Here is a 12,735-nt window from a genome sequence, read left to right as displayed (position 1 = left end):
ATTTTGTTTATGTTTTGGTGGTAAATGTTGGGTCTTTATATAAGTATTGTTGGTTTATATAAATTTGGGATTGAGCATCTTCTAACATACAAACAAAATACACTCAGAACCAAGAGGATCACCCTCTAGGACCCCTCAGGTAGACTGCATTCTCTCTTCACTTCCACTTCCTCACCACCACCATCCCCCCTTTTTTAATTTTTCTTTTTTTTCTTTGTTTTTGGCTTTTTATTTTTACTACTTTGTTTTAAAATTTGCTTTCACTTTAATGGTTCTATTGTTTTATTTAGTCTGTTCTTTTTTTTCTTTTATTTTCTGATCTTTGACCTCTTCAGAATCATCTAGGGTGTATTTTACTTAGGTCATGGTTGATATTTTTGACTCAGCCCACTCATACAGCCCCTCTGCACTAGACAAAAGGATGAGAAGGAAGCATTCACCACAAAAGAAAGAACCAGAAACAATACTCTCTGCCACAGAGTTACAGAATGTGGATTTAAATATGATGTCAGAAATTCAATTCAGAAGTACAATTATAAAGTGACTAGGCTCTGGAAAAAAAAAAAACAATAAAGGATTCTAGAGACTTTGTTACTGCAGAATTGAGATCTAATCAGGCAGAAATTAAAAATAGATTAAATGAGATGCAATCCAAACTAAATGTTCTAACTGCTAGAGTTAATGAGGTGGAAGAGAGAGCGAGTGACCTAGAAGACAAGTTGATGGAAAGGACTGAATCTGAGGACAAAAGAGAAAAACAAGTAAGAGCCCACAAGGAAAGGCTTAGGGAAATAAATGATAGCTTGAGAAGGAAGAATATATGTCTAATTGAGATTCCAGAAGAGGTCGAGAGAGAGAGAGAAAGGACCAAAAGTATATTTGAACAAAACACAGCTGAGAACTCCCCAAATTTGGGGAGGGAAACAGACTTTCAGATCCAGGAGATAGGACCCCCCAAAATCGATAAAAACCATTTAACACCTTGACATTTAATAGTGAAACTTGCAAATTTCAAAGATAAAGAGAAAAATTCTTAAAGCAGCTTGAGATAAGATATTCTTAACTTATATGGGGAGAAATATCAGAAAACAGCAGACCTCTCCACAGAGACCTGGCAGGCCAGAAAGGGCTGGCAGGATATACTCAAGGTACTAAATGAGAAGAACATGCAGTCAAGAATACTTTATCCATCAAGGCTGTCATTCAGAATAGAAGGAGAGATAAAGAGCTTCCAGGATAGGCAGAAACTGAAAGAATATGTGACCACCAAACTGGATCTGCAAGAAGTATTAAGGGGGATCCTGTAAAAGAAAGAGGGAGCCCAAAGAAACAATCTACAAAAACAGGGATTGAATAAATAATACGATGACACTAAATTCATATCTTTCAATAGTTACTCTGAACATGAATGGGCTAAATGATCCCATCAAAAGACTCAGGGTATCGGCCTGGATAAAAAAGCAAGGCCCATCTATATATTGTCTACAATTCATTTTAGATCTAAGGACACCTCTAGACTGAAAATGAAGGGGTGGAGAGCTAATTGCCATTCAAATGGTCCTCAAAAGAAAGCTGTGGTAGCAATCCTCATATCATATAAATTAAAGTTTATACCAAAGACTGTAGTAAAATATAAAGAGAGACACTGTGTCATACTTAAAGGGTCTATCAAACAAGAAGACCTCACAATCATGAATATTTATGCTCCTAATGTGGGAACAGTCAAGAAAATCAATCAATTAATAACCAAAGTAATGAGATACTTAGATAATAATACACTAATAGTAGGAGACTTCAACATGCCACTTTCAGCAAAGGACAGGCTTTCTAAGCAGAACATCACCAAAGAAACAAGGGCCTTAAATGATGCACTGGACCAAATAGATTTCACAGATATATACAGAACTTTCCATCCAAACGCAACTGAATACACATTCTTCTCAAGTGCACATGAACTTTCTCCATAATAGACCATATATTGGATCACAAATCAGGTTTCAAACAATACCAAAAGATTGGCATTGTCCCTTGCATATTTTCAGACCCCAATGCTTTGAAACTAGAACTCAATCACAAGAAGAAATATGGAAAAAACTTAAAAACATGGAGGTTAAAGAGCATCCTACTAAAGATGAATGGGTCAACCTAGAAATTAGAGAATTAAAAAGATTCATGGAAACTAATGAAAATGAAAGTACAACTGTTCAAAATCTTTAGGATACAGCAAAAGCAGTCCTAAGAGGGAAATATATCGCAATAGAAACAACCCTCAAAAAATTGGAAAAAACTCAAGTATACGAGCTAACCTCACACCTAAAAGAATTAAAGAAAGAACAGCAAGTAAAGCCTACATCGAGGAGAAGAAGAGAGATAATAAAGACTTGAGCAGAACTCAATGAAATAGAGATCAAAAGAACTGTGAAACAGATAAACAAAACCAGGAGCTAGTTCTTTGAAAGAATTAATAAGATAGATAAACATCTAGCCAGCCTTATTAAAAAGAAGAAAGACTCAAATTAATAAAATCATGAGTGAAAGAGGAGAGATCACAATCAATACCAAGGAAATACAAATGGTTTTAAAAACACATTATGAGCAGCTATATGCCAACAAATTGGGCAATCTAGAAGAAATGGATGCATTTCTGGGAAAACACAAATTACCAAAACTGGAACAGGAAGAAATAGAACACCTGAATAGGCCAATAACCAGGGAGGATATTAAAGCAGTCACCAAAAATCTCCCAAGACACAAAAGTCCAGGGCCAGATGGCTTCCCAGGGGGATTCTATCAAACGTTTAAAGAAGAAATAATATCTATTCTACTAAAGATTTTTCAAAGGATATAAAGGGAGGAAATGCTTCCAAACTCGTTTTATAAGGTCAGCATTACCTTGATTCTAAAATTAGACAAATACCCCACCAAGAAGGAGAATAATAGACCAATATCCCTGATGAACATGGATGCAAAAATTCTCACCAAGCTGCTAGCCAACAGGGTCCAAGAGTACATCAAGAGGATTATTCATCATGACAAAGTGGGATTTATCCCCAGGATGCAAGGCATCCTGTGTATTGTTGTGCCATATTGCACAAATTTCTACAGCTTTGTAGTATAGTTTGAAATTTTTAAAATTTGTTTTTATTTAAGTTCAATTTACCAAAATATAGTATAACACCCAGTGCTCATTCCATCAAGTGCCCTACTCAGTGCCCCACATCACAGTTACCTCCACCCCCTGACTGTGTCCCCTTCTATAACCCTTTGTTTCCCAGAGTTAAGAGTCCCTCATGGTTTGTCTTCCTCTCTAATTTTTCAGATACCCTCCTTTCCCTTATAATCCCTTTCACTATTTCTTATATTCCCCGTATGAGTGAAACCATATGATGATTGTCCTTCTCTGATTGACTTATTTCACTCAGCATAATACCCTCCAGTTCCATCCATGTCAAAGGAAATGGTAGGTATTCATCTTTTCCGAAGGCTAAGTAAAATTCCATTCTCTCTCTATATATCACATCCTATTTATCCACTCATCTGTCAAAGGACACTGTGCCTCCTTCCACAGCTTGGCTATTGGGGACATTGCTGCTATGAAATATTGGGGTGCAGGTGTCTTGTTTCACTACGTCTGTATCTTTGGGGTAAATCCTCAGCAGTGCAATTGCTGGGTCATAGGGTAGCTCTATTTTTTTTTTAATTTTTATTTTATTTATGATAGTCACAGAGAGATAGAGAGAGAGGCAAAGACACAGGCAGAGGGAGAAGCAGGCTCCATGCACCTGGAGCCCGACGTGGGATTCGATCCCGAGTCTCCAGGATCGCGCCCTGGGCCAAAGGCAGGCGCCAAACCGCTGCGCCACCCAGGGATCCCGGGTAGCTCTATTTTTAACTCTTTGAGGAACCTCCATACTCTTTTCCAAAGTGGCTGTACCGGTTTGCATTCCCACCAACAATGCAAGAGGGTTCCCCCTTCTCCACATCCTCTTCAACATTTGTTGTTTCCTGTCTTGTTGATTTTCACCACTCTCACTGGTATGAGGTGGTATCTCATTGTGGTTTTGATTTATACTTCACTGATGGCAAGTGATGTGGAACATTATCTAATATGCTTTTTGGCCATGTGTATGTCTTCTTTGGTGAAATTTCTGTTCATGTCTTCTGCCCATTTCATGATTGAATTTTTTGTTTGTTGGATGTTGAGTTTAATAAGTTCTTTATAGATTTTGATACTAGCCCTTTACTGATATGTCATTTGCAAATATCTTCTCCCATTCTGTAGGTTGTCTTTAGTTTTGATGACAAATGCTGGATGGGGTGCAACTGAGGTACAATTAATATATAATTAAATCACAGAGAACATTGGTATCTTTATTCCAGCAATTCAGAGTAACAAACAAAAGTAAATTTGAAATACATTGGAGAACTTAAAATATTCAAATTCTTGCCTGAGGAGAAGTAAGTAAATACATATACACAGGCACAAACTGTTTGCAAATCAAGTTAACTCAAATGAGATCCCATAAGCATCAAGACAAGGAACTCAATTTGGACTTTCATTAGTTATAGATATAATCAGATATATTTTTTTATATTTAGTTGAGCCTTTAAAAATTGATTCTTAAAATGAATCCATCAAATCACAATCAAATGTAACTCTTCATAAATTTGCTTAGATGAAGTGCTTTCATTTTTCATAAGAAACAAAATGAGGCACGTTCTATGAAATGCTAATTTGCATTTAAGTATAAACAATCAAGACTTTTTAAAAAGTTGAATAAATTTTGGTAAAAGAAGTTATTTAATACTGAAAGACACCTCTATCTAGTGAATTATGTTACATGGTTTAAAGGATATGAATGAGTACTGATAATGTGACTATTCTGCTATAAATAATCAAAATAAATGATGTATAACTGACAGCTTAGAAACCCAGGTGGAGTATTAAGTGCTTTATATATACTATTTTATACATATTTTAATTCTCATTTTAGATTAGTAAAAACTAGATAGCTAGACAGGAAGTTATTTGTTAAAGGTCATACTTTGTAAGTTTGAGAGCTACGAGGAATTCCAGATCTCCCTGACTGGAGAGTTCATTGACTGAATTATGAAAATATATTGATTTAATTTATTGGAATTCTGTATACAATTAAACTACCCTCACAGCTTTTGACATTCATAGATGTTTCTAGAAGTTTGTACCAACAGTGTTGTTCCATCTGTTCCAAAATATCTACACTTTTGTTCCAAAAGATCTGTTCCAAAAGATCTACACTTGTATTTATCATTTCATGGTTTCATGTCTTTGTTATCAAATCAATGTCAATTTCTGGTGTTAAATAAGTACTTTAAAAAATATTTATTGTTTGTTTGTTTGTTTGCAATATGGTTCAGGTTTAAGAAGTTTAGGTGTTGTGACATTTTTCAAAACATAAAATCTTTCTTTTAAAATTCAATGATTTCTCATAACTCAACTATTATTCAAAGTAAAAATTCACTTGATAACACTGCATTAGACTTTAGTAAAGAAATATAAGTCCCAAATGAAAGTCATTTGCTACAGGAAATTCCTACTTGTGCTAAAACTAGTATTCCTCAATCTTAGAGCACTCAATTTTTAACCAGTATGGATTTAAAAATTGTCCAAAAAGTTGGTATAGCATTTTTTCTGATACAGCATTTTAATTTTAATCCAGTTGTTCTACTACCATTGAAGTGTTTCTGTGCAATCTGACCTTATATTATAAGGACAATATTATTCCTGAATTGCTTTCTTCTTGACAACTTTATTGCTTTACATTTTTCAGTCAATACTGTTGTGTCAAACATAGAATGTCATTGTAGAGATACTTATTCTATCATAAAGCAGTTCTTCAAAGCTGTAAGGAAATTAGTACCAGATTTTATATTGTTCAACTGCAAATGAACTCACTCACCCTACGCTCCACCCAGTGTGACTGTCCTAGCAGTCTTGTCACTACATATACTCTTCATCAAGTCCTTCAGTTCAGTTCCACTCAGCACTGTGCCTGCCACTACTCACCTGAAGAGATGAATAACCAAGGGGTTACCTATGCAGAACTTAATATCATGAAAAACTCAAAAAGACAGCAAATGAAAGCTAAGGGCACTAAGTGTTCCACTTCAGTAACTGAGCAGGAAATAACCTATGCAGAATTAAATCTTCAAAATGCTTCTCAGGATCTTCAAGGGGATGGCAAGAACTACCACTGCAAAGGTAAAACATTCACTACACACACAGTATAACTGTTCTAGGATGTACTCTTGGGGTGCAGGGGCATAGGTGAACAAGTAGGGAATGATCTATATTTTTCATTTGTGAGGATCAGAATGTGGAGTGGGAATATGGTACTATAATTGAAACTGAGGACTAACTGTGTTCAGGAATCGTAATTTGTGGTCTTTATCACATCTCATGGGGTAATATATATACTGCAACTGCAACAGTATATTCTGAGAGAAGATTACAATGGTTGATACAGTTTGGGGGCCATGTTTTTATATGTGACTCCTTGTGCATCATTGGTTCTCTTGCATGTAAATTTCCTAAATGATTATTTCCATCCATCCTTTCTCAGTGTTTTCATTTCTCTTCCTAATATTTACCATTATGTACAGAGAAGCTCATTGCTGGGATCCTGGGAATCATCTGCCTTGTCTTGATGTCCACTGTGGTCACAATAGCTGGTATTCTCTGTAAGTGTTTGAATGACTACAAAGGAATTTTTCACTTTAATGATCATCAACAGTACCCATTATACCTTGAAATATTGCATAACATTATTGAATTGTATTATCTCATTTTAATGCCCATATGCTAAGATATGCTAAGTGTGGAATGGTTATTTTGGATTTGTCACATTAGAAATAACAATAATGTAAAGATTATTATGAATATGTTCAGATTTCATACCTCAACAAGTTATAGAAGAGGCCTTATTGAGATACACAAATTAATTCTTGAGATTAGTTAAATCAAATACTGTAGGAAGTGGTGAGGTTTGTTCTTCAGGCTTGAAATACTTTTTCCCATGTGTTCATCATTTTATTAGCTTTTAACTGGTAAGATCAATTTTATTACAGAGTTTTCTCATCCTAAACAATACACTAAATTTCAAACTAAGAAACTCGAATCATATGATTTATTTAGTTTAATATTAAGTTTTAAGAGGATTGCTTTAATTTTTCTAGCTACTAAAGGACTGAAGCAGAATAAGACATATCTGGAAACAAGGAACCAGAGAGGTACAACATCATCTTCAAAATTCTGTTGTTAGTATAATTTCTATTTTATCTCTATCTTAGCCTAGGAAAAGATGACAATGGATTATTTATGGAAAAATAAATTAGAAAATCATGTAATAAACTCAGAAATAATGATTATAGGAGGGTATTACTTTTAATGGAACAATCTGAATAAATACTCATTTAAATCTCCATATCCATTGTTACCTTAATTTCACTCCTGCTATAACATGGTAAGAAATGAATCGTTTTACTATTTTTAAATAGTAATTTTATTCAGTAAACTCTCAGGTCATGTAGAAATGGATATTTTTGTGTGTTTGCTTTATATGAACATATACATTAGGGAATGCTAGACTGGCCATTCTTTGCTGAGTGTATGAGCCAATTTTGTTCTATTTATAGCATCCTGTGAGCATGTATGGGTATGTTATGCACACATATGTGTATACATATGCAAGTATGTAACTTAATTTGAATTTCTTAATATTCAAACTTCTTTTGGAGGATATTTTATAATCTTTATTTAGTTTATCACTGTGGTCATTGTCCAAAAGAGTGGTTTACATATTCCAATAATTGCTATTACATTAGCACTGAAAGAAAACCATGGACTGAGAGTCTGTTGTCCTGTGCTTCTAACAACTCTAACCTGCTCTGCATAGATGATGAAGAGGACATGGTAAGATTTCAAATGTTTCCAGATTTTATTAAAAACTTAAAAGTTAATATTATATTTAATTTAATTTAATTTAATAATTTAATTTAATTAATAATTATATGAGGATTATTTTCCTCTAAGCTTTAGTATGAAATTACATGGTCACATATATGTATATATTTCAGTATATGAAATTATCCCTATATTTCTCTAGTTTATTGTGTAAATACACATTATACAAAATAGTCCCTTGTTCTAAAACTCAGTAGCCTCAAAAAACTTAATATAATAAGTTCTGGTGATTCTATAACACCATTTTTCTGGGCTGTGAATCATTAGGATATTCTCTTTTGTGAAATGAGAAGTGCTTGAATATGTCTCTTGCCCATTTCTATGAGATGGTGTCTTCTTTTCCCTTCTTAGACGTCCTTCTTCTAGGGGTGCCTCTGTGGCTCAGTTGGTTAAGTGTCTGCCTTTCTTTGGCTCAGGTCATGATCTTAGGATCCTGGGATACAGCCCCTCATTGGGCTCCCTGCTCCACAGTGAGTCTGCTTCTCCCTCTCCTACTCCCCATACTTGTGCTCTCTCTGTGTCAAATAAATGAAATCTTAAAAAAAACGTTCCTGTAATATTTTAGATATGAGCTCTTTTCTGAGTTTATAAGATGCAAATAGATTTTTGACTCTGTGACTTGCATTTTTACTCTGAAATTGGGGTCTTTTAATGACAAAAATTTATTAATGTTACTCTGGTCCAATTTATCATTTTGGATTTTGTAGTTACTTTGGACTGATTTCAGAAGTCAGTCAACAGACATGAATATAATTTCCTATGTTACTCTCCAGGATTTATCTATCTTTCTTTATTTCTTTATTTTTTAACTCTTAAATAGGGTTCATGACCTATTGGGAATTTATTTTTTGTGATGCTGTGAGATAAAATATAAGGTTACACTTTTCTACATCATGACCTAATTTGTGGAGTATAATTTATAGCAAAGTAGATATTTTCTTCATAAATAACTTTACATATATATAAACCTGCATATATGTCCATATATGATCTAATCTGCTTTATATAAATAATATAGATACTAGATATCCTTAGATAATTATATATACATATATCACAGTCTATACAGTCTATCACAACCCACAGTCTTTCACAACCCACAGCATTTTGATTTAAATATAGAGCCGTACCTTCCTTTACATTCCTTTACTGTGCTCTATTTATAATTTTCCTAAATATTTCTCTACTTATATTGAGAGTTACATGGATGTTATAATTTTGCTTCAAATAGCAAACAATTTAGAAAATACAAGAGGTGAAGGAAAGAAAGTCCATTAGACCTAAGGATAGTTTTATTCTGTCTTTTGTTCCTTTTCCTGATGATCCTAGATTCCTTCCATTATCATTCAATTCCTGTTTAGATAATTCCCTTAGCAGCTCTTTCAGAGTAGGACTGGAGTGACACATTTTCTTAGTTTTCTTTTATCAGAGAATGTCTTGATTTCCCCTACATTCCTAAGTGATATTTTTGCTGAATAGTCAATTGTTTTCATTTGGAATACTGCACATAGCATCTAAAATTTTTCTGTCCTTCTAGCATGACTTTTTTCTGTTATTTTGTCTGGAGACAAAAAACATTTTGGGAACTTTTTCTGTACCTACAGGTGCCTTTGGGTTGCCAGCCTCTCTGGCACCAGTCTGGAACATATGAGGTAAAGAGAAGTTCCAGGGTGCTCACCACCATGTCATTCTTTGTATCTGGAGTGCCCAGTTTTGTCAGCTTTCTCATCACTTGTCTAAATCTTCTCATGTTGTCATATATATATATGCTATCCAGGGGGTTTAGCTCTATTTGATGGAAGGAATAGTGAAAAACTTATCTTCTCTATCTTTCCAGAACAGGAAGTCTGATTTGTAGTGGTCTTAATATGAATGTTCCTAAGACTGACAGTGTTGAGTATCTGTTCCCGTACTCATTAGCCATCCATTTACGTCTTTTTGATGAAGTCAACTACTAAAATATTTTGGTCATATATTTAATTTTTATTATTGTATTTTGAAAATTCTTTATGTATCCTTGCAGCAAGGCTTTTTTATTAGATGTATGATTTGTAAGTATTTTCTCTGAAGTCTATGATTTATCTTTCTTTTCTCTTCAAAGAGAAAATTATCCTGATGGACTACACTTGATCAGTTTGTTCTTTTATGGATCATGTTTTTAGTGTTCTAAGAAATCTTTGTCCCTCTTTAAGTGGTGTGTTTTTTCCTAATACATCTCCTTGAAATTGTATAGTTTACATTCATGTATGAGCAATTTTTAACATTTTTATAGTATAATGTATATAAACATTAATATGATTTGATACTGAATTGTTTCAACAACCATTTGTTTTTTTTTCCTCTTTCAAGTTTTCATTTTAGTTCCAGTTAGTTAACATACAGTACAATATTAGTTTCAGGTATAGAATTTAGTGATTCATCACTTACATATAACACCCAGTGCCCATCCACAACATTTGTTGAAAAAGATTATACTTCTTCCACTGACTGACTTTGCATCTTTGTTGAAATCTCCATCCCATGTATATGCATATATAAATTTGTACTCTCCAATCTGTTTCATTAATCTTGTTATGTATTTTTATGCCAATTTCTCACTTTAAAAACCATTATTTTTGTAAACAGTACGTTCATAACAGTTCTTTTTTCAGTTATTGTATCTATTTTAGAACTTTGCCTAGATGTTCCTTGTTTATTTCTATCTTTCTAAATTTTATTTTTAAATTAAGAATGGATATTAGTTTTTTCAGTTGCCTCTGCACCAGAGAAATCACATGATTTGATCTTCTTTGCTCTGTTCATGTGATGGATTAAGATTATGGAATTTCAAATGGAAATCCATCCAACATGGTATTGCTTCAATAAATCTACTTATGTCATAGTCCTTTATTTTACATATTGTCCAAATCTATTTTTTATTGCCACTAACATGTAATTTCCTTTTTTAAAAGTATTTCCATCAAAATGCATATAACACATATTTTTTAGCAACTTTTTTCTTCCCTACAAGGATTTCTTTTTGGTATTTGATCAGCATTACATTTTCTTCATTCATAAGCATCTAAACATTCTGTAAATGATTGTAAAAAGTATTCTGCTTTGCAGATAAAAATGTGCTAGAAGTTGTAAGACACTTCTGATATTCTTTTTTCCTTTGGTTTTGGTTTTCACAAGTTGTATTTGGTAGGATTTTTCTAATTTTATGTATAGTTTTAAATATGTTTGCATATTTTCATAATATTCTCTTATGATAGTTTTACTGTGGCATAATGTACATACAGATGGATGCATACTTAATGCATGTCAACAGATGGCTGAATTTTCAAGTCTCATCATCACACAGAATAAGAAAATTAATTTTACCAGCACTGCAAAATGCCTCTTTGTGTTCTCACCTCTGTTTACCAATCATTTATGTAAATGGAATCATACAGTATGCATACTTCATTTTTTACTCTTTCAAGTGAAGCTACGCTTGTGCAATTCATTAATATAGCTGCATGAAGCTGTAATTTGTCCATACTCCTTACTCTTCTACTGTCTGATTCTACTACAGTGTATTCATCCATTCTATTGCTGATGATTTTGGATATATTTGGGCATTGATTCATATGGGGCTTGCATGAGTTAACTATTGATTCTTCACAATCAGCTTTCACCTAAATATATGTTTATCATTTTTACCTTCTATATCTTTAATTGGCTCTTCTCTGTAAAGTTTCTTTTTTTTTTTTATTTATGATAGTCACAGAGAGAGAGAGAGAGAGAGAGGCAGAGGCACAGGCAGAGGGAGAAGCAGGCTCCATGCACCAGGAGCCCGACGTGGGACTCGAACCCGGGTCTCCAGGATCGCGCCCTGGGCCAAAGGCAGGGGCTAAACTGCTGTGCCACCCAGGGATCCCTCTGTAAAGTTTCTTAAGAAGAAAGCTACTCAGGTCATGCATACATAATATTCTTCCTTTTGAGTAACAGTGACGAAGCATGAATTGTCTCTAAACACCACTTTGGTTCCATGTTAAGAATTTTAATTCTCAATTTAGTATCATCTAATACAAGGCATTTTATTCTCAATTTTATTCTCAATTTAGTATCATCTAATACAAGGCATTTTCACAGATTTCATGTTTGAACTGTAAATTTTTCAATGTTGGGTCATCTTTCACATGTTTGGAAATTCCTTAAATTTCTTTCTGTTGTTCCTTTGTCTTCAGAGAATATATTTTTATTATTTCCATCCTTTAAATATTTGATCCTTATATATAACCTTAACCACTTTCAATATATGTCAGTTATGTTGAGACGGTTCCTAGTGCTTTGACAGTCTTCCATAGGTCTCCTGATTCTGTGACTAGCTAACTATTCTCTCACTCACTGATGGAAAAGCTCTGAAGTCTCCAACTATGCTCATTGCATTGTTTATTTAACCTTCCACATCTGTCAGTTTATCCAACTATGCTCATTGCATTATTTAACCTTCCACATCTGTCAGTTTATATTTCATGTGTTTGAGGGTTCTGTTGTTAGGTGAATAATACATGTTTATAATTACTTTATATTCCTCTTATATTGACAGCCTTAATAGGTTGAAGTGTTTCTTTTAATTTCTAATACTTCTTGTTTTAACAGCTACTTTTTTATTAGAATAATCATTTCTGCTCACTTATGGAGTTAATGTTTGTAGAGTCGATCTTTTGCAATCCTTTTACTTACACCTATTTGTGCATTTGAGTCTA

At 33.7% G+C, this 12,735-nt stretch overlaps 1 protein-coding gene across 1 annotated transcript; it reads left to right on the top strand.

The window, feature by feature from the left end:
- The first annotated feature begins 6,054 nt into the window (after positions 1-6,054).
- Positions 6,055-9,960, top strand: LOC121480117 (NKG2-A/NKG2-B type II integral membrane protein-like). Its single transcript, XM_041736413.1, has 4 exons — positions 6,055-6,241; positions 6,625-6,720; positions 7,800-7,951; positions 9,886-9,960. The coding sequence occupies exons 1-4, from the start codon at positions 6,055-6,057 to the stop codon at positions 9,958-9,960; spliced, it is 510 nt and encodes a 169-aa protein (XP_041592347.1).
- The last annotated feature ends 2,775 nt before the right edge of the window (positions 9,961-12,735 follow it).

The sequence above is a fragment of the Vulpes lagopus genome, chromosome 21 (genome assembly GCF_018345385.1).
Source record: "Vulpes lagopus strain Blue_001 chromosome 21, ASM1834538v1, whole genome shotgun sequence".
NCBI lineage: Eukaryota > Metazoa > Chordata > Mammalia > Carnivora > Canidae > Vulpes > Vulpes lagopus.
This window is presented reverse-complemented; position numbering and strand designations above follow the sequence as displayed.